Below are 27,020 nucleotides of genomic sequence, written 5' to 3'. Positions count from 1 at the left end.
TATACCTGTTTCGACACTGACTCAAGTCCGTGTCACTGTATCCTGCCTTATAATAAACACTAATCCTGAAAATGGAGAGTCGTTATTGTTGAAGGAGAGCCAGGCCTAACAGCATAGCTTCCAATAAGACATTGGAGATCCGATTGTCTGTGCAGATTAAAACAACTTTGTTTCAACAGCAGCTAGTTTTATTTCTCTTTTCCCAGTGTATTTTTTAGAATCCCTTCTGCTCTGAACTTGAATTTCCTCTGGGTATCCCTGTGGCTGTGCCTCCCAGGGCAGCCATTTTGTTCTCGCTCCCACCGCCTTGGGCCAGAATTCCAAAGAGGGCCACGGGCTCAAAAAGGTGGGGATCCCCAGAGTACACAGTACAGGCTGTCCGTATCCCTCAGATGACAACACATTGCTGCTGTTTTTATCAGGGGTGGGATTCTAGCAGGAGCTCCTTTGCATATTAGGCCCCACCCCCCGATGTAGGCTCTTTTTTGTAAGCTCTTGGAGAATTGGCTACATCAGGGGGGTGGAGACTAATATGCAAAGGAGCACCTGCTAGAATTCCACCCCTGGTTTTTATAATAACAGATTCTCCATTTCTGAACCTGTCAACTGAGAAGCTAAGTATAAGAATGTGTCCGAAAACAAAATGGACCATATCTCAAGTGGGCTTTCTTCCTGCTAAAATGCTTCCTCTCTCTGTTGCAGGGCCATATGGGCTTAAGTTTCCAAGGACCAAAAGGTGAAAAGGTAAGCTTGTCCATTTGAAAGCCATTCATCTATACTTGCTGTGGCAGCTGGGAAGAGCCTGCAGTTGGAGTGCTTGCAAAGCTCACCCTTTTGCTGTGGGCTCACCTCTGAGTCTAGCTGGACCTCAAATGCTGGTCAACCACTCAGCCTTCAAAGAGTGACCCTGCCTGATGTGGTTCTTTGCTGCGGGATGTCTGGACAGCAACCAGTTTTTTAAAAGGCTCAGGTACCCGGCAGGGCTCTTTTTGTAGCAGGAGCTCCTCTGCATATTAGGCCATGGCCCCCTGATGTAGCCAATCCTCCAAGAGCTTAGAGGGCTCTTAGTACAGGGCCTGCTGTAAGCTCCAAGAGGATTGACTGCATCAAGGGTGCGTGGCCTAATATGCAAAGGAGCTCCTGCTACAAAAAGAGCCCACTACCTTCAAAGAAAATGAGTCCCTTGCTGGAAGGATGCTGACCGAGTTTCCTTCTATACAGGGCTTTTTTTGTAGCAGGAACTCCTTTGCATATTAGGCTACACCCCCCTGATGTAGCCAATCCTCCAAGAGTTCACAGTAGGCCCTGTAAGAAGAGCCCTGTAAGCTCTTGGAGGATTGGCTAAATCAGGGGAGTGTAGCCTAATATGCAAAGGAGTTCCTGCTACAAAAAAAGCCCTGCTTCTATAAATGATTGGTCATTTCTGCTGGGTTTTATTTAATTCAGTGAAGATACAGACTGAGGTTTTTGTTTTTTTTAAGTCTGAGGTTGCACTTCTGCCCTAATAGCAAACAGACACTTGCAAGAATTGGGTTAATACATCACTGTGATACCCGAAGAGGGCAGTCTCCCGTTAACTTGGGGGGATTAGCTAAAGGAGACAGAGCAAGAGGCGGGTATAACTGGGATCTCCACCAATGTAAACCAGGACTTTTCCCTTTAAGAGAACACTCAGATAAACCAGGCAGATGTTCAACTGGTAAGATTTTTTATCAAAAGAGAAGAATAAAACCAAAATGCACACAAGAGCTAACTAAGAAATGGAGGGAGGAAAGGAGAAAGGTTTTTAGGGAATAGTGATATTTACTGATCTTGAAGGTACCTCGATTTTATTTTCTCCGAAATTATCTGGCAAGTTTTTAAAGGAGCAGCAGGCATGCCTCGGAGTGAGTGCTGTTGCCTACAACAACAACAAAAAAATGTGTATATTCTGCATATCTTTCACTTTCTATCAAAATGATTGAGGTTGATTCCTGTCCATCCTTACTATTAGTATGTGAAGCCAGGGGTTGTTTTGTAGAAAAGTAGGTGGCAGAGCTCATTAGCATAACTCATTAGCATATGCCACCCCCTACCAGCCGAAAGCAACCCAATGCAAGAAAGGAGCGTTCCGGGTGAGCGAGGCCTGCTTGGGCTGGCTAGAGATCCATCCAGCCCAAGCAGGCCTCACTTGCCTGGGGCTTTCCTCAGCTGCCCCCACCCCCAGTCAAAAGGCCAGCAAACCACCCACCACCCAAAATCACATAAGAAGTGGGAAAAGGGTGGTGTGGGCTTCTCCAGGGGTTAATGAGGGCTGCTGGGGGCATGGCAAAGCCACTGGTGGCTGGTTGGCTGCCCAATCTCCTAACCCAGGGATTATTATGCAGCTGCACCCACTATTCAATGGACAAGGTAGGTGGGGAGGAAGAGGGGGAACTCTCAGAAAGGTTCAGGAGCTGTGCTCCTTTGAGCTCCTGCTGAATCTGAAGCCTGTGTGAAGCTACCTCTTCAAACTCTAACCTAGCTCCATTTATCCCTAACCCCTCTTCCAACAGAGAGATCATAATTTGCCCAAGGTTCCTGATGAGTCCATTGCCAGACGTGGGACGAACACCTAGCAGTGTTTATCAGCAGCTTTGCATACAGAACTTCCAAACTCAGTCCCCAGCACTGACAAATAAAGTATCAGGTGCTTGGGAAGCTCTTTTCTGTACGGAGACAATGATGTGTTACAGCCTGCTGTCATAGATAATAGTGGGATAGATGGATTGACTCGGGCCTCAGATTCAGCAGGCGCTCACAGGATAAGCTTTTGAGAGTTAAAGCTCCTTCCCTCTGATATACCCCCACAATCGTGCTAATTTTTAGGGTGTTCCTGGACCCAAATGAAGATCTTCTGCTGCAGACCAACATAACTTCCCTCCTAAAAATAGCTTCTTTTGTATAAGCTGAGTCCGCTTGCGGAGAGGGCGGGATATAAATTGAATGTAATAAATAAATAAAACTTGTTATAACCATCCTTATTTAAAAAAAAAAATCCGTTGCCATTATTTTAAAAGACCAGAGTCTCTTGGATCACAATCATACAGGATGAAAAGACAAGCTCGGTCTGACTTAATTTGATCTTTCCACGTTATTTGTATCTCAATTCTTGCTTGAATCTTTTTTTAAAAAAATAAATTTTGAAGTGAGTAGAAGAGTTTAATTGTATTTCTTTTCCCCTCAGTATTCCTTTTCGGGCTATGCTATGTCGACTTCAACGCTGAATGCTGATTTTCTCGTTTGTGATATCTCTAGGGTGAACGGGGAGTCATGGGCCCTCCAGGTCCTCAAGGAGGTACCCCACAGCAGCAAGAAAAAGGGACCATCGCCATCCAAGGGGACAAAGTAAGATCATGGCTCTTCTTGCTCTGTAGATATTGATGGTGCCCTGACCTTCATGGCACAAATCTCAGAGGCTGAGCTGATTGGCTCTGGTTAGTCCTTGGATGGGGGGGCCACCAAGTAAGTCCAGGGTTGCTATGCTGAGGCAGGCAATGGCAAACCACCTCTGAATGCCTCTTGCCTTGAAAACCTCACGGGGTCACCATGTCAGCTGTGATTTGGTGGCACTTTCCATCATGATATTATAAGGGCGTTGTGTCTAAAAATGATTACAAGGATTGAAAAGGTCATAGAACTAGAAATAAATGCAGTTGCTTTGCACCTTGTTTTTCCTTTTGTAAGCAGGGCTTTTTTGTAGCAGAAACTCCTTTGCATATTGGGCCACACACCCCAGGTGTAGCCACTCCTCTAAGACTTTGCAGGGCTCTTACTGCAGGGCCTACTTTAAGCTCTTGGAGGATTGGCTACATTAGGGGTGTGTGGCGCCAAATGCAAAGGAGTTCCTGCTACATAAAAGCCCTGCTTGTAAGTAAATTATTCTGTGAATTATGGAGTTAATACTTTCATCCCTTTCATCCACAATCTTCTCTATGGTCATGGTGTGGGATGAGTTATGCATCATGCTACTGTCACCGCACAATAACTGAGGAGGGGGCAAGCAGGCTCACACCCGGGGTGGAATTCTGGCAGGAGCTCCTTTGCATATTAGGCCACACACCCCTGATGTAGCCAATCCTCCAAGAGCTTACAAGGCTTTTTTTGGTACCCTCTTGGAGGATTGGCTACACAGGGGTGTGTGGCCTAACATGCAAAAGAGCTCCTGCTAGAATTCCACCCCTGCTCACACAATCCATCTCACCCATTTTGCCTATGTGAACATTTTTTCCTGCACATGTGCAAAATACTGGCACATGTGCAGTAAGAAGCAGGTCCTCCAACCTCTAGTAGCCCAATTTCCTCTAGCAATACTCCCTCCACTGACAAACTGGGTGTGGTTATGCACATCTCATCTTAACATCAAAAAGAGCACATAAATGAGAGGAACTGAATTCTTCTGCTTTGCTTGCCCATCTCCATTGTCCCTCGTTTTGTGGGGTGGAGGAGAGGTGGGAAGGGTTCCACACATTTATGTTAAAGATTGAGTTTAACCTTTAGATCTTATAGCTGCATCCTGAAAATTGCACAGTAAAGATGTAAAGGCAAGAGATCTGGTATTGAACTACTGATGGGGGAGAGGCCCTCTCTGGCTTGCACTCTTCCTTTTATAGCAGGAAAATAACGGAACCGCACACGTTATTGGTATGAAGCGAGGTTTTTTACTTCTGGTACCAAAAGCAGGATCCAGTTGAGCAGCATAGCTCCAAAATATTGAACCTCCCCCCCCCCCGATCCTCAGGCCGTGTGTAGACCAGCCAGCTTCCGGGTGTAGCTGGAGCAAGGCTGCTGCCTCAGAGCTTCGGCTGTGTGTGTGGGGTAAGCTTCAATCCATCCAGACATCATACAAACAAATACAAGCATGTAACGGTAATGTCCAGCTTTGGGCATCTCAGTGAAATCCATAACTAGGGAGGAGAAAGGTGTTGCTCCCACTGGCTGACTCCCTGGGAGTTGAGTGGGACCCAACCTTGGATTATTCTTTGCATATGTAACACATTGTGCAGAGGCTTGGGCTTTCGGTGAACTCACAGGATTAATATATGGCCACTGACTCACAGAGTGTTCTAGCGCAGTCTTTCCATAATGTGTTCCCTCCTGCAGATTCTGAATTAATGTACATGCGACAGCTTCTGGAATATAAATTCTGCCATCAGGGAGAACATACCAGCCATCCCTTCATTTGGTTACTGCCCCTTTAGTTTGAAACCACTGCTCCTCAGCTAGTGAATACCGAGAACTCCATTTGGTTAAGGACACTTGAAAAACAGGCAGAATTTCTGTGCTTCCCTGATAAGGCTTTAGTGCTGTCCCCTTAGCTGTTAAATCTGCCTTCCAATTTCCTCTTGCTACCAGACTAAGGGGCTTCTGATGGCCCTGGCAATGGATGACAGCTATGTGCCGGGGTGCCCAGACAGCTTTTAACATCTCCAAAATCTCTTTACCATTTTTAATTCCTTTGCCACTCGCAGTAATTAAGCCTCTCTCTTTGTATAGGGCTCCATGGGCATGCAGCATCATGAAAGCATATTTAGAGTCTGTGTAACTATTTACTTTAAGTCCCTCTGCTAACCGGAGTGCTCTGAGGAGGGCAATTAACTCAGCTTTCTGTGCAGAGGTTGAAACAGGCAGCGGTTCTGCTTCTGTCACTGTTTCTAGAGTGACTGCTGCATATCCTGCTCTGCGCTTCCCATCCTGGATAAAGCTACTCTCATCGGTATAATATTCAATATCAGGATCTGAAAATGGGGCATTTTTCAGATCTGGCCAGCTGGAGAATATTTCTTCCATAACTTCTAAGCAATCGTGCTCCAGCGCATCATCAGGAATTGGCAACAAAGAGGCTGGGTTCAGAGCTTGTCAGTATCAGGTAGTCCCAGAGCTGGGGCCTGCATGAGCTGGCGTTTTAAGGCTTCAAAGGCATTTTGACATTGCTCTGTCCATTTAAAAGGTGCTTTTCTCCCCCCTTAGTGGCTTCATATGAGGGCTTAGCTGTTATGGCAAAATTGGGGAACCAAATTCCGCAGAACCCTGCTGCTCCTAAGAATTCTCTCAGCTGGCGCCTGGTAGTGGGCACAGGAATGGCACACACAGACTCTTTTCACTCCCTGCCTAGCTGCCATCTGCCCTGGGATATATGGAAGCCTAAAAATTTCACTGTCTCTTGGCATAGCTGAGCTTTCTTCCGAGACACTTTATACCCAGCCTCAGTCAGAAGTGTTAGAAGGGCAGCAGTGGCACCTTGGCCAGTCTGTAAGTCTTTGACCCCATCTGAATATCATCAACGTATTGAAGACACACAGCTTCTCCTGGCCCAGTTGGGAACCGTCTCAAGTCCTTACTGAGGGCATTGCCAACAAGGGTGGGCGAATTTTCGAACCCCTGGGGTAAACGGGTCCATGTATATTTTAGCTTTCTACCAGTCTCTTTTTTTTCCCACTGGAAGGCAAACAGTGACTGACTTTCAGGTGCCAGTCTTACCAAAAGAACGCATCCTTGAGATCTACCACTGAGAAGTAAGTGGCTGAGGCAGGTATAAGTCCCAGTAAGACATATGGGTTTGGAACGACAGGATGCAAAGTCTGTGTGCAAGAATTAATAGATCGTAAATCTTGTACTGGTCTGTAATCATCGCTGCCTGGCTTCTGGACTGGCAAAAGGGGACTGTTCCGTGGAGACTGACATTCTACACGAATTCCATATTCAAGAAGCCTCTCAAGGTGTTTCTGGATGCCAGCTACTGCCTTCTTAGGGATCGGGTACTGGAGTTCTCGGACTGGAACGGCCTCTGGGATTAATTCTACCTTAATAGGCGTATGGTTTACTGCTAGCCCAGGCGGGTTCTCTTCTGCCCATACATCTGGAAATTGTTGAACCCAGACTTCTGACGGCCATTACAGGAGCTGATTGGTAAAGCCTCCACTCCTCGGGGGCATTCTAAAACATATGCACCTTCATAATGTAATTTGCCTTCTGAGGTTATATAAGGCAGTTCAAAGTTCATTTGACGTTCTGATTCAAAAGTCAATTGGGGTCTTAACTTGGAAAGCAAATCTCTTCCCATCAGCGGCACTGGGCAATCAGGCAAATGGAAAAAATTGTGACGGACCATATGGCCTCCTACTGTACAAATTTGTTTGGCTAGAAATGGTCTGAATTGTCTACGCCCTGTAGCTCCAATTATATTAATACACTTGCAAATTGAAGGAGCAATCTTATCGGGCACAACAGATCGTGCAGCCCCAGTATCCACAAGGAATGCGATCTCCAGACCCTCCACATCAACTGTGACCATAGGCTCCGCAGGGTCAGGACTGTCGGTGCCCGGTCTGTCCTAGTCATCCCATCTTTCCAGCCCAACCAAGCCCTGGAAAGGCTCTTCTTCATTCCTCCAATATCTGCCATTCTGGACTTGTCCTCTTCCTCTTCCCCTCGCTCTGGCTCCTCTGCTGCCTCGGCCTTTACACTCAGTCCTGTCATCTGTCTAGGAGCGTTTTGAATTTCTTGAGTGCGGAGGGGGGAGGGTCGATTCAGGCATGAATCTTTCCAGTGCCTAAAATCCTTACAAAACGCACACTGGTTTGGATCTACATTGGTCATCTCCATTCTTTGATTTCTGCCATTCATTCCTTGCCCTCGAGCAGCCCCTCTGCCTCTTATAGGTGGCTGCCCAGCCAAAGCTGCTGCCAACAAATCAGCCTTCTTTTTCATCTTTCTTTCTGCCTCCCGCTTCTGGTCTACATCCCGATTGGCATAAACTTTCTGGGCAATCTCTAACAGTTGGGATAAATTCATGCCAGCAAAGCCATCTTGCTTCTGAAGCTTTTTGCGAATGTCAGCATAGGATTGAGCAACAAAAGTTGTATTTACCATGCGCAAGTTCTCTGCAGCCTCAGGATCGAATGGAGTGTACATTTGAAATGCCTGCATCATGAGCTCAGCAAAAGTTCCAGAGCTTTCATCTATTTTCTGGAGTACTTCGCTGACTTTAGTTATATTAATGGGCTTCTTGCCTACTTTTTTCATCCCTTCTAAGATTGCCTGCCTATATTCTGGTAGATGCTCTTTGGAAATCTGAGAATTGGGGTCCCAATTTGGATCTGTTGCAGGAAAACGGGCCTTTATCCACTCCTCTCTATCTGCAGTTCCCTGAGGAACTTTTCCTTCTACATGTTTTTGAGCATGAGGCAGGATACGGCTTCTCTCCTCAGTTGTGAAGAGGGGCAGTAAAAGCTGCTGACAGTCTGCATAGGTAGGCTGATGTGTAGCCATAATACTGGTTAGCAGATTTGTCATTGGGGCAGGATTGTCAGAAAATGCAACAGTATGGGTTTTCCAGTTTATTAGTTCACTTGAAGTGAAAGACATATACATGTATCGGGTCTCTGTTGATATGGGCTTCCCCATATCAGAGGAGCTAGCAGTGAGCCCACTGTGCTGGATGTAAAACCTGGAAAAGTTGGGGGTGAAGCCGTAGAAGAACTGGAAGTTTTCTCAGTACTTGTTGAGAGTTCTGTATGCAGGGGAGGCTCAGGGGGTGAATTAAAACTTGCAGCCAACCTCTGACTATTAAACACAGGTGTGGAGTAATGAGGAGCTGTTGCAAAAAACAGTTGCTCTGAAAACAACTGCTGAACCGAATTTAGAGTTCGCAGGGGTGTCGCTCGCCTTTTTCCAGCTCTAGCTCCCTCATTCATCTCTATTTCCTGGCTCGCTTCATCAAAGGATTTTAAAGCGCCCTTAGCTACCTGCGCTTGATCCTTGCCATCAGTATCTCCTTCTGCTGCCTCAGGACCTTCTTCAGCTGGCTGCATCGGGAGAAGAAGGTATACTGGAACATATGGCGGGGGACTAGCCAAAGGGTCTTCCGGATCGGCATCTAACACTGGAGGCTTTCCCTTCTTTGGAGGGATCGTTGTTTTTACTAACACAACCTGGCGCAAAGCCATAACTTGACTTGCAGCTTCATCAGCGGCCCTCTGAGCCCACTTTTTCTTCTTGCTCTGTAATTTCTTTGGCCACCAGTAGGACTTCTGCACCGTAGCTGCCCAACTATCACTGTAGGGAAACTGACTTTCACAAGTCGGGGTCTGTAACATGCTTTTATAAACTCGGTGAACCAAGCCTTGGTCAAAGCTACCCTCAGGCGGCCATTCTACATGTAAGGCCACCCAGTCTTTCTGACATAACGCTTTCAGAGTTTCAGGAGTCAGTTTGACTCCGTAATCATCACAGAAATGTTCCTTAAAATTCTTACACATATATTCTAGCGAAGTTTTTGACTGAATTCCACCCATGGCACCAGACGTTTAGACAAGGCACACTTTGAAACACACAGAGGGTAGGGAGGGTGAGCTGCCAGTGGGATTCTGACAAAAAGGAAGCCTTAACCAATCGCTTCCCCACTTCCCCGTGTCAAGTCGGCAGATTCAATAACAAGTCGTTGTTGAAACAAACTAACTAGTTTATTGATACTGTTGTTCACGACTAAGTTGATATTGAAAGACTAAAGATCATACAGTAGAATGCAATCATATAAGGTATACTTCAAAGGGATTCTTTAGGGAGGGGCACTATGCAGGGCACATTCACACATTGATGTTACCACTTCGTCCTGAGGCCCGCTTTGGCCTTGAGCGTCTCTGGCTCCAACCTCCCTCGGTGCCAGGCCTGAGAAGGCTCAGATAAAACGTTCACATATTCCCATTTCAAAGCAATACTACATAACAAAGAAAAGGAGGGGGGTAGGGAGAGCTCGAGCTAGCAGCAATGGAATACAGTTTGGCTTTACCCAGGATGCTTCTCTCCTGAGCCAATGTTAGGTACAGACTTGACCAGAGTTTTATACAGGCTTGACACCCCGGCTCAGACACACTCGTGTGACTGAGAACCTTGGTACCGGTGGGTACAAAAATCGCTTAGACGTTGCACCTCCTCTCATTCATACACACACACCCCACAGAAATCCTCCCAGATCCTAGCCTTTGTGCTTCAGTGCCAGAACGGAGCCTACTGAGCAGTACTTAAGGGGTGATCGGGCCCTTCTTCTCTCCTAAGGAGATGTAATCCAGATTCCCAAACAGTTCATACTCATAATCCTGAAGATCTTCCGATTCCCTGCACACATCGGTTCAACCAGGCACGGGATCTTGGTTGGCTGGCCGGGCACCTTCCCCCACTGGGGCGAAGAGAGCTGTGCTCGATCAAAAATGTGACCTATTCTGTTCTTCCTGCAATGAGGGTGGAAGGCAAACAGTTATGCAGCCAGCCCAAGGGGAAGGAAAAATCCTACCCCATCATTTCCCGGCCAATTGCACCAGGTTAATGTAGCAGGAAAATAATGGAGCTGCACACATTACTGGTATGCAGTGAAGTTTTTTCACTTCTGGTACCAAAAGCAGGATCCAGTTGAGCAGCATAGCTCCAAAATACTGAACCCCCCCCCCCCCCTCCCGATCCTCAGACTGTCTTTTTAAGCACAAAGCAAGCTTAGCAGGCAGGCTCACAAGTTTATCTGATTCAACATTCCCCACCCCCTTGCAATTCCTTCTAGTACTTTTCCATTCCTCCTGTCTCCTTACTTTATCAGCTCCAGCAAGAAGCTTCTCAATGAGGCCCTTTGTCTTATCCTAATACACATCTGTGAACACACACCCACTGAAGGCTGTCTGTGCTTCTAACAAACATTGCATCAGACGGCCTCGTTTTGAAGGCAGACACATGCTTTCATTCATTATTATAGGGGTATTCATTAATTATTCAGGGGTCCCCCATCACTTTCTTCCTGCTATTCCTAGCTTGACTCATTGATTCATACTACTCAAGACCTGTAGAACAGAGGAAGGGAGGAAGGAAGGAAGGAAGGAAGGAAGGAAGGAAGGAAGGAAGGAAGGAAGGAAGGAAGGAAGGAAGGAAGGCAGGCAAAGAGGGAGGGGAGGTTAGGACATGAAAGTAGAGAAAGCAAGAGGAACAGACTAGATGCAAGGAAGAGAAAACTACTGATGACAGGCCATGCGAGAAAGGGATTTGGAACAGCAGATAGGAATAGAGAATTAGAGACTGTGTATTAACAAGTATGCTTGCTTCAGGGAACTGGGCAAAGCCAAAAAGATCCAGAATGCTTTCCCATGTTAATAATTTCCTCGGTGAGGTATAGCTCAGAAGGCAAAGGAACATCTACTGTTTAAAGAAGAATTCTCTGCCTTGTCTTTTCTCTGCTTCTTTCTTTCCCCAATCTCATAGAAAATTGACAGCCTAAGAAAATCTCCCCACTAACTTATCAGAAGCTTTGTCGCTGTTCCCAGTAGATGGCCTGATTACCGTACATTGTGATAAGCAGGTGTAGGTTGGAGGGACCACAGGAAGAGCAGTGCAGTCCTCCAACACTGTGGTTTACTCATCTGCTTTATCTTCTGATTCTAACAGGGTGATCCAGGGGAAAAGGGAGATCCCGGCTTTCCGGTGAGTAACACTGCTGGTTGCTTCTTCGGCAATATGGCAATAAACCAGGAGAGACAGTTTGGTGTAGTGGTGAAGTGTGCGGACTCTTATCTGGGAGAACTGGGTTTGATTCCCCACTCCTCCACTTGCACCTGCTGGAATGGCCTTGGGTCAGCCATAGCTCTGACAGAGGTTGTCCTTGAAAGGGCAGCTGCTGTGAGAGCCCTCTCAGCCCCACCCACCTCACAGGGTGTCTGTTGTGGGGGAGGAAGGTAAAGGAGATTGTGAGCCGCTCTGAGACTCTTCGGAGTGGAGGGCGGGATATAAATCCAATATCATCTTCTTCTTCTAAACATATCCTGGGGGGTTAATTTTCAGCATTTAAAAACTAATATAGAAATGAGCAAGGAAAGCTGGATAACATCAATATTGATTTTTTTAAAGGGATCGCCGGGCTTAAGCATTAAAGGAGAGAAAGGTGAACCTGGGAAAGTTGGTCCACGGGTACGTACATTTGGCATTTATTCATCTTTTTGCTTTTCCTAATCAAGGATTGTCATGATGACTAGTCCCATTGAATTTAAATGTGTGTACTTCCATTAATAGTTTTTTCTCTTTATGGAAATAATGCATTACCATTGCAAAAAAACAACCCCCCCCCCTCAAAACCCCTCTTGGAGAGCATGAGGGCATTTATGGCATAGAACCAGGTTTTTTTTAAAAAAAAAAAACACCAGTTTTATTATGGTCAATTGACCAGCAATAACAATATACAGGGATGGAATTCTAGCAGGAGCTCCTTTGCATATTAGGCCACACACCCCTGATGTAGCCAATCCTTCAAGAGCTTACAAGGCTCTTTTTTGTAAGCTCTTGGAGGATTGGCTACATCAGGAGGTGTGACCTAATATGCAAAGGAGCTCCTGCTAGAATTCCACCCCTGACAATATACAAAATCTCATCACAGACCACAATTTCTGACGGCATAAAAGCATTCTCTTATTCAAATTCTACCAATGCTAGACCTTAATAATAGCATGTTTTAGGAAGTGATTCAGAAATGAGGAAATTCTGGAGAAAAGTCCAGTTTTGAAAGAGACAGAAATTGATATAGAGATAGAGATAATGACACAGAGACGGTTACAGATACACAAATAGAGACACAAACAAAGATAAAACACATAGGGTGGTTTCACACAAAAGATTTGGCCCAACCTAGCAGGAATTGATATAGAGATAGAGATAATGACACAGAGACGGTTGCAGATACACAAATAGAGACACAAACAAAGATAAAACACATAGGGTGGTTTCACACAAAAGATTTGGCCCAACCTAGCTCTGCCACACATTCGGATTAAAAGCTCACAATCACACGAGCACACCTGCCCTCTGAACCACACCTGTTCTCCTCGTCTCCAGACGTCTCCTATCCAAATTAAAAAACCACCTGGATTTTCCTGGTAGTTTCCCCCTGAATCGCATCTAGGTTCAATAATTGGCTACTGTCTGAATGCCCAGGTATGATTCATACGTGGAAGAGCTGTGTGATTGCACCAAGCTGTTTCTGGCAAGGTCGGAGGTTTTTTTCCCCCTAACTCCTCTCCAAGGTGCGTTTGTGCGCTTCTCTGTTTGAGCTCATACACTGGGGTACTTTAAAAAAAAACAAAAAACTTTCCACACGGGTCCATGGTTGAGGTGTGCTAGCAGTGTGAATGGGCAACCACAGACGGGAGCTGAGATCCTGCTGCTTAAATGGCAGCTGTCTGGTAGCCCAGAAACGGATCAAACTCAAGCAGGTTTTTTCCCAATGGGATGGAATCACATCAATTTCACAGTGTGAAACCACCCATAGAGACACAGACTCAGATGGACTCATGGATTATAATAAGAATTAATTGTGTAATCTTAACATTTCATATCACATATTCTTTTTTAAAAAATCAAATAAAACTAAACTTCTCACATTACAGGGACGACCTGGAAAAGATGGAGAAGATGGAGAAAAGGGAAGAACTGTACGTATTTCATTTTGTCTTCCATGTTGTCTTGCTTCTACATACTTCTTCACAGTCTTCTTTCTAGTAACGCCTTCAAAATGAAGTTGGGTTCATTCCAGTTCCGATTAATTCTCCTTAGTTGTTTTCAGCTTGCCATGGTGGTTCGGGCATGGATGCCCACATTGTCAAATGAGCCAAACACTATTTATGTATTCATTTGTTTGTTTATTAGATTTATATTCCACACTCCCCGCCGAAACCGGCTTAGGGCAGCTCACAAGCAATAAAATCACAGAAAACAATTCAGTCAAACATTACTTAAATATTTAAAATGATCAGTTTTACAATTAAAACAATTTAGTGCTAATGTCCTTTAATTTCTGATGGCATTCATTGCTAGTCTGAAGTTCTTTAGACATATGTCATGTAGATGCATTGTGGCCTGCCCAGCGCCTGACTCTCATCTTCTGGTACCCCCTGGGGCTTGTCTCCAGGGCTTGCAGACCTAGGCAGGCAATGGGAGGTGATTGATGGGCAAAGTTTGATCACCAGTCCTGCAGGCTTCGGTTAATGCCAGAAACTCTTAGAGTTGCAGTGTTTACTAAGAGTGCCCCGTCAACCCACCCTTTCAGTGGGGGGGCAGGGTTCAGGCTTAGTTGAATTCCCTGCATAAGACGTATTTGTACTCTGCATTTGTTGCTACAAGAGTAGCATTTATCTTAGTTCAGTCATAGAGAACTGAGGCAGAACCTGCCTGCTTTTCCTTGCAGTTCTGCCCACGCCCTCCATTGGGTTGCCAACTCCTGGAGGGAGCCATTCCACTTCCTGCCACTTAGGGTATCACCACCGTCACTGCCCCTTTGGGGTCTTCCTGCTGGGAGGGACAGACTCCTAACCCCCTTCCCACCCGAGGCTCTTCCTCTGGTTTCCTATTAGCCAGCACCTGGTCAATGCAGGGACCGACTTCCTTCCTTGGGGCTCCCCTGGAAGGCTGACAACAGGTTCCTTGACCACTTCCCTCCCACTCTGGGGACCCTTCTGGCAAATCAATAGCGTGTCCAAGTGACTGGAGAACACTGCCAGAATCAAAAGGTAATAATATGTATTGAAAAGATAAAGTCTGCGTATATACCCTTAACCCAGCACCAGATCATCAAAACAGAAATAAAAGAAACTTAACAATAAATGCGGTCTTCCTTTCACACATACTCTAGCTAGTTTTGAGCAGAGCAGGCATAATGTTAGAAAGTTGCAAATTTGGTCTGTAGCCCTTTACATCGCCAGAGAGATCTGCAGCTTCTCAACAGGCTGCCCGGTCTCTCAAAATGGCCACCGTGCAGTGCAGCCAGAGGTCTGCTCTCCTTGAGGGCCTAGCATACTCCCAGTCCCTCCTCTTTCTCCCTTCGCAGGGAATATCTCCAAATTCTTTTTCCTGCCCAAGAACTGGGTACCATTTCCCTAGAGCACTCTAGGAAGAAAAGCCCCAAAGTATGTTTGGAACTTCCTATTTAGATCATGCCTCTCTAGCAAATAACTCCTCTGTGGTTAAGAAGGGGAGTTGCAGATGCAGAGAGAGCAGTCTGCTGTAAGTGAGCTGTGAGCTGAGTCCCTCCCACAGAAAAAAACCCCAGCCCCTTTTTAAAAGAAAGTTCCAACAAGGAAGACATTTCTTCACAGGAACTGTCATTGATACTGTGCTTTTGTTGGTATTTTTTTCCTACTTTCCCTGTAGGGACCAAATGGTCCACCAGGATTTCCAGGATTGCCTGGTGCTGATGGCCCTAAGGTGAGTAGATACATTTTGAAGAGAAATACTGTCAACCACATGGGCATCTAATAAAACAGGGCAACAAAGTTTGGATTGCAGAAATTTGAAAACACACAGAGATCTGAAAAAGAGCGTAAGCATTTAAGCATGACACTTTAAATGATGCAGAAATACCCTTTAGATAGCCTTTGCATGCGTTCAATTTGCCCAGTGGACCAATAGCACCATTACAGTTTGACTGCACGCACTGCAGGTTTAAAGGTCTCGCTTTTGTTATGTCTCTTGCAGTCTGAGCAGGGGTTCTCCTGCCCGGGAGGTTCCCAACCCGCCAGCCCACATTTGGCCAGTGTGGGAAACCTCCCCCAATGTCACCGGCACGATGATGTCACCTGCAAGTGACATCATTATGCTGGCAACATTGCTCACCGCCCGCTCTAGGCCTTTCCAGGAAAACTCTATGGTTTTCCCAGACGCTCTAGCAATTTGGGAAGGAAAACTCTATGGTACAAGGACTGCGGGGGACTTGGCAACCCTACTTGCAGTTGAGCACAGAATTTCAGCTTTGACTTATATTCCATGTTCTTAAGGGGAAGTACTTGATTATCTTTGAGGGCAACAACATTAGTTGCAGAATTTCACTTATTTCTGTCCTATACTGTACTATAATAACACAGGGAAAGTGAGTGGGTGGAATGTTCATTGGATGCTGTCCTGAGCATAGTCAAAGAGCACCTTGTGGAGGCTTCCAGGAGTGCTAAATAATCCAGGAGTGGGGGGTGGGAGCTAGTAAGCATTGATGCTATGTGGCTGTGCATGGCTTTCCTCTGTGTTACTTGGCCACAGTGCATAATGGCTTAAACAAACACTTGGGTTTCCATGCTCACTACAAACTCTATCGGATTTCGCTTTTTTAGAAATTCTGTTTATAACTTTGTACCAATATCAGATAATCTACATTTATTTGCTTATCTAGTCAAACGTCTGACCTCTGTTGTTATCCAGTATGTGTAGTTGCTAATTCTGTTGACTTCTGATGGAATTCACACCTAACCTTCCTAATTCAACATTTCCCTTATATATTCCTGAATTTACATTTGAAAGGTTCATAAGGGGATTCACACCAAACCTCTGTGCCTCAACTCCCCTCACACAGTTTTCATAATAATAATAATAATAATAAATTTTATTTGTATCCCGCCCTCCCCACCTCGGCAGGCTCAGGGCGGCTAACAACATTTCATTATAAGATAACTTCCCGGCATGATTTTTCCTTCATGTGTCGGAAGTGTTCTGTGACTCACAAAAGCTCATGTTGAAATAAATGTTATTAGCCGTTAAGGTGCCATTGGATTTTTGTTTTACCTTGGGTTGTGTGAAAATAGTTTCCTTTAACCTTTTTATGAATGCACGCTGTTTCTTTCTTTCAGGGAGATAAGGGTATACCTGGTCCTCCAGGCCCTCCAGGAATTGTAAGTGAAAAACGTATGGTTGCCAGGCCACCTATGGGAGGATGCGGGGAGACATGGGGCATGTGACATTGGTGACATTATTGACATTGCTTAGAAGTGGCAATGGCTATCTCTAGGAATCACCAGAAACTCTGTGGTAAAACCATAGAAATGCTATAGTAAAACCATAGAGTTTCTAGCAGTTAACTAGTAAGTGACATACCAGTACAAAGGCTGGCAGCTTTTTTATTCTTATTTTTCTCCTACAGCAGCAATTGGGAGGCCTAGCAACCCTAGTAAAACCTTATATTTAAAGGTTTAAATGTCTGAAGTAACCATACCATGACCATGGTATGCTGTTTCCTTGGTTACACGTTAACAAAGGCCCTGTCTACCAGTTCGTTTTATGCAGTTGAGATTGTTTCTTTTTTATGGGATCATAATTTGAGAGTTCTTTTTCTGTGGGTCTATTTACCTCAAATTCATGAAGGGATAATTTCTTAAAAAATCACTTGACACCACTTGAAATGCTTGATCTGCTAATGCATAGGGCCGCGACCAGCATTTGACGATGAGAAAGCAATAAACATTGATGGCTTCATTTTATGAAGGAGCTCATGGGTGTACTTTTAAGTTTGAGGCTCACAGTCAGTGCATCTGTGGCTTTGTATGTATGCAAAAATACAATTTTCCCCACACACGAGCAACTAATAAAAGTCACTGGACTAAGAATATGTAGTCCTCAGTACATTTATTTGAAAATATTCTCAAATTAATGGTTTAAAGATTGTATCTGATGATTTCTCAGGCAACCTAAACATTATGGCTTTTTCTGGACCAGGGAAGTTAAGGCAGACTTTTATCACCTGCTAGATCTTTCTCTTGCCTCTATAATTTGTTGGCTAGAACACAAGGTAGATTCATTGACTGACCTGCAGAATTCTTGATGGCTCATAAAGTTGCTTTGGAGAGACAAGTCTTTGTCCCTTCTCACCCTGCCTCGAGAGATGTTTTCACTTAGTGTCATGTTGATATATGCAGATAAACCAGGGGTCATTTTGTAGAAGAAGAGGTGCTGGAGCTCATTAGCTCAACTGCATAACTCATTTGCATATGCCACACACCCTGACATCAATGGAAGGTGTACTAAACTATATCAGCTCAGCATCTACCTTAAATTGCTTTTTGAATTATAATTGTTGCAGTAAAACCTTACATCATACTTTTAAAATTACTTTCTCCTATGTGACCACAGTGGTATGATGAAGGTTTCCATGTGTCCACATGATGTTTAGTTTATTTTCACAATTTCTTTGGGATAAAATATTAGAAAGTTTGTCAAATCTTAAGAGTTCAGCAAAATTCTCACAGGGGGTTTGAACAATGGAGCCCAGAAGCAAGGGTTTTTTGTGGGGAGGGGGATAAGAAAGAAAATAAAATGTAGAGGTTCCGGAGCTCCGCTCCTGTGAGCTCCTGCCCCAAATGAGGGCTGCAGATAACTGAAACTACCTCCAAATGTGCTGAGAACTGTTCCTTGTCAGCCTTGAATCACCCAAGCCATGTACATGATACACAGTCCCATAGCATTTTGCAACTGCGGTTGGCATACTCTCTGTTGAACCCTAAAGGAACAATGCAAGCAACGTCTACAAAGTACCGTAGGAAGCCCATCGCTCTGACCTATTGGAGGGATTTGAGTTTCCTTCTGACCAGTGTTCCCTATAAGCTGAGTTAGTGTGAGCTAGCTCAGAGTTTTTTAGCTTCCGGCCCACATATTTTTGGCTTTGCTCAGGAAAAATGGCCCCAGAGCAAACTATTGTATGCAGTAGTTCACACCTTTAATGCCAGTAGCTCACCAAGTAGAATTTTTGCTCACAAGACCACACGGATTAGAGTGAACATTGCTTCTGACTAGTCTTTTCCCTTTTTCTTCAGGTTATTGGTGTAGATGAAGTGGAACTATATGGGGAAAAGGGAGATCCGGGCCCCCCAGGACTTCCAGGACAAAAAGGGGAACTGGGATACAAAGGTGTGTTTGTCTCTTCTGTTTAGTTTACTGCAACTTGAAATTACAAACTAATGACATGCTTTAATGGGACTTGCTAGTGAGATTGTGGAACCCCATGGCACAGAGTGGAAAGCTGCAGTACTGCAGTCCAAGTTCTGCTCACGACTTGAGTTCGATCCCGGCGGAAGCTGGGTTCAGGTAGCTGGCTCCTGGTTGACTCAGCCTTCCATCCTTCCGAGGTTGGTAAAACGAGTCCCCAGCTTGCTGAGGAGAAAGCGTAGATGACTGGGGAAGGCAGTGGCAAACCACCCTGTAAAAAGTCTGCCGTGAAAATGTCGTGATGTGACATCACCCCAGAGTCGGAAACAACTGGTGCTTGTACAGGGGGCTACCTTTGCCTTTAGTGAGATTGTAAACAGCTGATTTCTTGCTCTTTTCCCAAGTAATTCTGTTTTGCCATACTATGAGGAGAAGTGGTCATTTAAAAAAACCAGCAACTTAAAGGCTAGGTCCCGACCAGCAGCTTGGGGCAGGTGCCTCCCATCTCGAAGTGAGCCGGTAGAGGGGAAAGCGCCGGGGGCAGTCAGACTACACGTGGCCCGCTGCTGGGACAGGGATGAGCCGTGCACACTCTGGAGGAGCGGTCAGACCGCTCAAGTGCTTGAGTGGCATTTCCCAGGCATTCCTTGGCCGTTCAGACAACCAGGAAAGGTAGCCGGAAGCGCCGAGGTGATTTTGCTACCACTTTGAAAGTGGTAACTTTTTTGGATGCTTTAGTGGTGCTCGAGGACGGGGTGAGTATGTGAGCAGGGTGGTCTCCAGATGTTCGCATCTGAACTTGATGTCCCCGTGTCGCCTCAAGCTGCCCGTCTGGACCCAGCCAAAGGGTTGCCAACTTCCAGGTGGAATCTGGAAATCTCCTGGTTATTACAATTGATCTCCAGGTTCCAGAGATCAGTTCCCCTGGAGAAAATGGCTGCTTTGGAGGGTGGACTCTATGGTCAATCAAGTGCCTAGACCAGTGGTCTCCAACCTTTTTGGCACCAGGGACCAGTTTTGTGAAAGACAATTTTTCCACAGACCCGGGGGGTGGGGGGCGCAATAGTTTCAGGATGATACAATTGTGCACTTTATTTCTATTAGTTTGGTGTAGTGGTTAAGTGTGTGGACTCTTATCTGGGAAAACTGGGTCTGATTCCCCACTCCTCTACTTGCAGCTGCTGGAATGGCCTTGGGTCAGCCATAGCTCTCGTAGAGCTGTCCTTGAAAGGACAGCTTCTGGGAGAGCTCTCTCAGCTCTACCTACCTCACAGGGTGTCTGTTGTAAGGGAGGAAGATAAAGGAGATTGTGGACCACTCTGAGATTTGGAGTGGAGGGTGGGATATAAATCCAACGTTGTCTTCTTCTTCTTACATTGTAATATATAATGAAATAATTATACAGCCCACAGGCCAGTTGCTAGCAGGCCACGGACCAGTACCGGTCCACGGCTCGGGGGTTGGGGACCCCTGGCCTTGACCAATTGAAAGACCAACTTCTAACATTCCTGTGTTTTGTGTTTTGTAGGCTTTCAAGGTCTCCCAGGCCTGCCCGGTCCTGCAGGTGAGAGAAGCAATTTGTTTGTCTGAGGAGAAATCTTGCCTCTCTGCTCATATTCTGAAATCTCTTCAATATCATCTCTCTCTCCCTCTCCCTCTTTTTTTTTAGTTTCAGCACAACCGCCACTTCTGCATCTCTGAACAATATTTCTCTCCTCATAAAATACTGATAAAGTCAACTAGCCATATGACTTTTTAAGATATATATATTTTATTACAACCAACATTTTCCATACATAACCATCAGATAGGATAGTAAAAAAAACAGTAAGTGTGACCAGTACAACCCTTAGTAGATAAATTACTATTACTTATATAAATCTTATAAAAATATCTAGATGCATTTTCATTGTTAGAATATACACATTTACATTTGGTACACTTATGAAGGCCTCACATTCAGCAAGCAAATTACTGATTGTTATGCCATATTTAAGAGTCTAAAGCAAAAAATACTATGATACTTAAACAAAATTACAATTTAAGACTGATAGTAAATATTAAGCAAAACAGTATAGAAACACTATAATATAGAAACGGTATGATTTTTATAACTCTGTGGTATACTAAGATAAGAAATGAAATATTTCCTGGAATATCCTGTGTTGCTTTCTGCTTCCTCTGCTGTGCAAAAGTTTTCTGTGGCTGTTATCGCTATAATCTGCTCGGGGTTGTGGCTTTTGTAGCATGTTCACAATGTGGAAGTTAACGTGTGCTAAATAACTTACTTGATTTCCCCAGTAGTTACGGATTAAATCACCTGGCAGTGGTGGAGGCGGTTGCCATTAGCAACGCTGGCCCAACAGTGCGGGGTGCCCCAGGCAGGCTCCCTGCCCGCTGCCACCACCCTCCCTCCCTTCACAGCGCTCCGTCGCCCCCCTTCCCAATTTGCCGTGCCAAGGCTGGTCCTTATCGGCTTGTGGCTGGCGCAGCATCTTATCCTTTGAAGAGCCCATGGGAGAAGACTTCGCTCCCCCACCTTCCCAAAATTGGAAGTGAGGGAGAGCGAAGTATCCTCTCGTGGGCTCTTCAAAGGGTTAGAAGCTGCGCCAGCCGCATCGAAGCCAGTAAGGACCAGCTTCGGCACGATCGGGGGCAATGTTCCCTCTAAGCTGCAGAGTCTTGTGAGGGAGAATTCTACTTTGTGAGCTACTGGCATTAAAGTGGTGAGCTACTGCATAAATTATTGTGCTCTGTGGCCATTTTTCTTGAGCTAAGACAAAAATGTGTGAGCTGGAGGTTAAAAGTCTCTGAGCTAGCTCACGCTAACTCAGCTTAGAAAGAACACTGATTGGGGTGTGTGGGCAGACTGTTGGCGAAGCGCAAAAGAAGGGGTGGCTGGCAGGGGGCGGGCGGGCGAAGCACAAGGGAGGGTGCGCGCAGTGGGGGGGGGAGGGAAGCAGACAAACCATAGGTGTTTGCCATGGGCACCAGGAGGGAGGGAGAGCCCAATTCGGCTCCCCCCACCTCCTGGAGCCCTAGGCAACTGCCTAGTTTGCCTAGTGGGCAAGCCGGCCCTGGCCATTAGCATACTATAAACTTCTTGGTTGACGGTTTTTCTTTTTTAAAAGATGCTGGTTCTCATGCCTGCCTTCTTCTCTCTGTGTTCCTGTGCTTAAGGACCGCCCAGCCCAGGGACCACAGGGGCTCCTGGGTTTCCTGGAGACAGAGGAGAAAAGGGGGATCGGGGGCCCCCTGGACTTCCTCTGTTTGGACCGAAAGGAAGAGATGGATTCCAAGGCCCCCCCGGGATCCCGGGCCCTCCAGGCCCCCCCGGCATCATAGGCAAGTCGATCTGATACCCACAATGCATGACTATAATCGTGGTGTTTGTGCAGGAAGAGGTGAGATAAGAAGAAAACATTAGAATATTCAACCATGGAAGACTGCTGGGTGTTGAGCCAGTCACACTCCTTAAGCATAACCTACCTCACAGGATCGTTATGAGGATAAAATGGAGAAGGAGAGAATGTTATAAGCCACTTTGGGTCCTGTTGGAGAGAAAAGTGGGGTATAAATGAATTGCCAATTCCCCCTTCCCTCTGCAGATCCTCACTTTGCCACACACCGCCCCCCCCCCCCACTGATCTTGAAGGTGCGTTGACCCTGAGGGTCTGTAGGTGTGTAGGTGAAGCAGGAATGGGGAGCTGGTAGTCCTGCATCCCACCCCCACCCCTGGCTTTGTTCCACTGCAAAGCTTCCAATCCAAACTCATCATTACAAATGCGGATGGCCACTGTTGTGTGGGATAGCCTTCCATCTCTTTGCCGCATTTCATACAATGATAATAAGCAAGTTATTCTCTCCCTTGAGCTGGAGCTGTATGATGGAACAACATTCAGTCTCCAAAGAACTTCCCACTAACCCTTTAAAAAGTCCTGCCCCCAACCCAGAAACACCCCAGAAAAGGCTAAGCCAAATAGGAAAGTATTAGAAGGTGATAGCTGTATTAGCAGTACTAGACAGATTAGATCAGGGGTGGCCAAACTGTGGCTTGGGAGCCACATGTGACTCTTTCACACATATAGTTTGGCTCTTGAAGCCCCCACTGCCCTGTCAGCCAGCTTGGAGAAGGCAGTTCTCTCTTTAAATCACTTCTCCAAGCCAAGCCAGTATCTCAGAGAATGCATTTAAAGTTGCTTTCTTTCCACCTCCGCCTCCCCCCATCTATTTGCTTTCTTTCCCTCCTTCCCTCCCTCCTGGTTTTGAAACATCTGATGTTCGTGTCTTGTGGCTCTCAAACATCTGATGTTTTTTTTTCCCGTATGGCTCTTGTGTCAAGCAAGTTTGGTCACCCCTGGATTAGATAGATAGATAGATAGATAGATAGATAGATAGATAGATAGATAGATAGATAGATAGATAGATAGATAGATAGATAGAGAAAGAAAGAAAGAAAGAAAGAAAGAAAGAAAGAAAGAAAGAAAGAAAGAAAGAAAGAAAGAAAGAAAGAAAGAAAGAAAGAAAGATGAGAAACAAACATGGCAGACAGCCAAAGAGGATTGTCTTGCAAACCATATGCAATTAGTGACATCAATACAAATTGCAAAAATCCTGGACAAATAATTGCGATGAAATACACATTTACAACTGGGGGACAAAGGCAGTAGAAGTTTTGTTTTTTAATAACTGATTTAGTGCCGGCGTGTACCAAAGGGCATGTCACTTTACAGGATATCCGACATGTAGAGGAGGGAGGGGAAGACTCCATGTCCATTTCAGTTCCACACGGTTAGGCTTAGGCTTAGTGTGGGTTGCAGATGAAGGCGTATACCACAGGCTATGTGGAAAACATTTGCATCCAGCCACTTCATCCTTCGCGTCCTATGCTGTTCCTGACAATTCTTTGACTGTCCCCCCAAACCCCCAGAATTTGAGGAATGCAAAGCTCCTCAAGCAGATCTTGATGGACAGAATCAAGCTGGTGGGTTTAAAGGAAAGGATTGGTTCAGTCCGATCAGTCAGTGGCTGCGATCACCCACACTAAATAATGCACTTTCAATGCATTTTCCAGTGGATTTTACTGTGTGGACTGGCAAAATCCAGTTGGAAAGTGCGTTTAGTCTGTGCGATTGCAGCCAGTGTCTCTCCAGAGTCTCACACAGGAAGAAATCATTCGCATCACCTACTACCTGATGTTCTTAACTGGAGATGCTGAGGATTGAACCTGGGACCTTCTGCAGGCACAGCAGATGCTCTTACACCAAGGCTTGTCCTCTTCCCTGCCCGTCCTTTCCATTTCCCCATCCAGCAGCAAGTGCTTTTTCCCCCCTCACTTGCATCAGCAGGTCATAGAAGCAGATACCAGGAGCTTCCGTGATCTTCCACTTTGCATGTTATATCATATCATATATCGTATCATACAAGCGCAGAGCTGAGCATCCTCTGGATGGCTTGCATATGGGATAAAACTGCTTTTGGCCCAGCTTTAGGCAAGAAGGAATTTCGTGTTGCATCTGCACACAACTCGAATTGGTCAGAGAGCCAGTTTGGTGTAGTGGTTAAGTGCACGGACTCTTATCTGGGAGAACTGGGTTTGATTCCCCACTCTTCCACTTGCAGCTGCTGGAATGGCCTTGGGTCAGCCATAGCTCTCATAGGAGTTGTCCTTGAAAAGGCAGCTGCTGGGAGAGTCCTGTCAGCCCCACCCACCTCACATGGTGTCTGTTGTGGGGGAGGAGGGTAAAGGAGATTGTGAGCCGCTCAGAGATTCAGAGTGGAGGGTGGAATATAAATCCAATATCTCCTTTTTGTCTACGTATTCTTGCTCATGGTTGTCCATATTGATGACTCGGGTCCTTCTGAGCTGCAGATGTTTTAAGATGGAGTCTGACATTTAGGAACAGTGCCCTTCATTCTTGCTTTCAAATTGCAGATGAAATTCTGGGATGTCAGCCTGGTCCCCCTGGTGACCCTGGTGCTCCGGGCACTCCTGGCCAACATGGTTTCTCGGGAGAAAGGGGAGAGAAAGGTAATACTGTTGACCTTGCTTTTGTGCTGTTGTTGTTGTTTTTCAATTTTGCTGTCCTTGCCTGTCCTCAGAAAAGATATAATGAGGCGACCTTTCATTTATCTTTAAAGTGAGTTTCAGGCAAAAGAAGCAAAGGTTCTTCTTTGAAAAGTGCGGAGCGGAGTCATACGAACATCTATGCGTAAGCTGGTCCTTTTGCTTACCAGGAGAGTTCCTGGCAAGCCACTGCCAACTAGGAGCCCCTGTGATTCTGGCAAGGTCCACTCAGCCGGGGAGCTGGTCTGTGGTGGCAATTGCTGCAGTCTGAGGCCAAGCCGACGCCATGGGGTCCCAAAACCTGCGGCACAAGCCCCTTCACTTGAAACATGGTGCCTCCTCTGGGTCATGTCCAAAGCAGAACTTCAGTCTCCTCCTCCTAACCAGGTGGCGCTGTTGGCATATTGGAAGACATCACACTGGTTTCTCCCAATCTTCTTCGTGGTCTCTGTGCTTCACACTCATGGGGATAGTGCGCCTGCGCCGATCCCCGAATCGGTATCTGCAAAAGCCCGGGATTTTTTCGCGCTCGGCGCCACCAGGCATGCGCAGGCGACCCACTGCGCATGCCCACCGGCGCCCGCGCGGCAATCCCGCCAGTTCCTTTCTGACCGCTGCGCTAGAGAGGTTCCCTTTCTGATTCTCCGGTCGGTGAGAGCGATTTTTTCTCTCGTTCCAGCCCGTTTGGTCTTGTAAATAGTTAGTTAGCTAGTTATTAGTGATAGTTAGTAAAAAAAAAAAAAAAGAAGAAGCGTTTTCTTTGTTGTCCGGCGGATCGCCCTTTGGGGTGGTCCATTTCCGTTTTTACCCCCCTTTCTCTCAGGCGTTTCTGAGCAGAAGGAAAAATTTTTCCCGCGCGACCGCTTATGGAAAGTCGCTGGGGGTTTTTTAAGCGCTGCCGGGCTTGTGGGAGGAAGATTGCCCCTCCCGACGGACATTCCCTGTGCCTGCTGTGTTTGGGGGAGGCGCACAGAGTTGAGTCGTGCCCGCACTGCCTTCGGTTCTCGAAACAGACCAGGAAGAACCGTGCGGCTCGATTATCGGCAGCGCTCACCGAATCGGCGCTTCGACCTCATCGACCGATGGAGGTTTCGGCACCGAAGTCGACCGACACCCCGGCACAGGAGCTTGCATCGGCCGATGCTGCTCCGATTCTGACTTTGGAATTGCCGGAAGAGCGTGGCTCCACGAAGCGTCCCCACGAGGGTTCGGTGGATGCGCCCGCTACAAAACGCCGAGAGGACTCGGGGACCCGAGCTCCGAAAAAGGCGAAATCGAAGGAGAAGCGCAAGCGACCCCGCACTCCTTCTCCGTCGGAAGGCGCATCGACGTCGGCAAAACCGCCGAAATCGATTCGGGTCTCTCCGCGCAGGAGCCCAACAGCCCAACAACGCCTGTCGGCGTCGGAGCAGGAGCCGGAAATTGACCTCACCCAACGGTCTTCATCCTCAGGCTCACGGCGTCGGTCGAGCAGCGGATCGACGTCGGGGGTAGACGCTTCGGCACCGGTCGTAGACCCGCCCTTCAAGCCCCGACCCAGACGGGACCTATCCTACACCCCGCAACGCTTCCCAATACCACCATGGGAGCAACGGCGGTGGCAGCCTCCCTACTCCAGATACGAATCCTGTCGGTGGTACCCGGAGGACTACCAAGACTGGGAGCAAGCTTCGGAGTTTTCTGCGATGTCGAGGGTCTCGCATCACTCCCGAAAGGCGTCGGCGTCGGTCCCCCCGGATCGACAGCTAGTCCCGGTCGAAGCTCCTCCAAGACTATCGTCGGTACAACTTCAACCGCGAGCGTCGACACCGAGGCTCTCCGAGCATTCCACTCAGCGTGACTCCTCGTCATCGGAGTCGGACAGTGAGATCCCTGATCTGGAACCCTCACCTGGTTCCAACACGGCGGAGGATCTTCCGATCTCGCCGTCGGAAGACCTAAAATCCTATGGCGACCTCGTGAGGCGCATCGCTTCCACCCTCAGACTGCCTGTGACCCAACCGGAACCCGTAGTGGATGACAACGTGTTCGATATAATGCAGAGGAACACGTCCACTGCGGTGGCCCTTCCAGTCACCAAGGTGATTCTTCAGGCCATCAAAGAATCTTGGAAGAAGCCTTCCTCGACACCCGTTTCCTCCAAACGCCTGGACCATATGTACAGGGTTCAGGAGGCAGGTGCTGAATTTCTGTTCACCCACCCACGTCCGAATTCTGTGGTGGTCTCCTCCTC

General features: G+C 46.6%; 1 protein-coding gene across 1 annotated transcript in view; it reads left to right on the top strand.

Moving 5' to 3' along the window:
- COL4A1 (collagen type IV alpha 1 chain) overlaps positions 1 to 27,020 on the top strand; it is a 237,364-nt gene that overhangs the window by 133,561 nt on the left and 76,783 nt on the right. Inside the window, exons 12-22 of the mRNA XM_060259360.1 lie at positions 703 to 744; positions 3,277 to 3,366; positions 11,443 to 11,478; positions 11,902 to 11,961; positions 13,431 to 13,475; positions 15,190 to 15,243; positions 16,653 to 16,694; positions 18,609 to 18,702; positions 20,249 to 20,284; positions 21,901 to 22,065; positions 24,656 to 24,751. Coding sequence (XP_060115343.1) covers positions 703 to 744; positions 3,277 to 3,366; positions 11,443 to 11,478; positions 11,902 to 11,961; positions 13,431 to 13,475; positions 15,190 to 15,243; positions 16,653 to 16,694; positions 18,609 to 18,702; positions 20,249 to 20,284; positions 21,901 to 22,065; positions 24,656 to 24,751 — 760 coding nt within the window. The remainder of the gene's footprint in view (positions 1 to 702; positions 745 to 3,276; positions 3,367 to 11,442; positions 11,479 to 11,901; positions 11,962 to 13,430; positions 13,476 to 15,189; positions 15,244 to 16,652; positions 16,695 to 18,608; positions 18,703 to 20,248; positions 20,285 to 21,900; positions 22,066 to 24,655; positions 24,752 to 27,020) is intronic.

Source organism: Heteronotia binoei, chromosome 1 (assembly GCF_032191835.1).
Source record: "Heteronotia binoei isolate CCM8104 ecotype False Entrance Well chromosome 1, APGP_CSIRO_Hbin_v1, whole genome shotgun sequence".
Lineage (NCBI taxonomy): Eukaryota > Metazoa > Chordata > Lepidosauria > Squamata > Gekkonidae > Heteronotia > Heteronotia binoei.
This window is presented reverse-complemented; position numbering and strand designations above follow the sequence as displayed.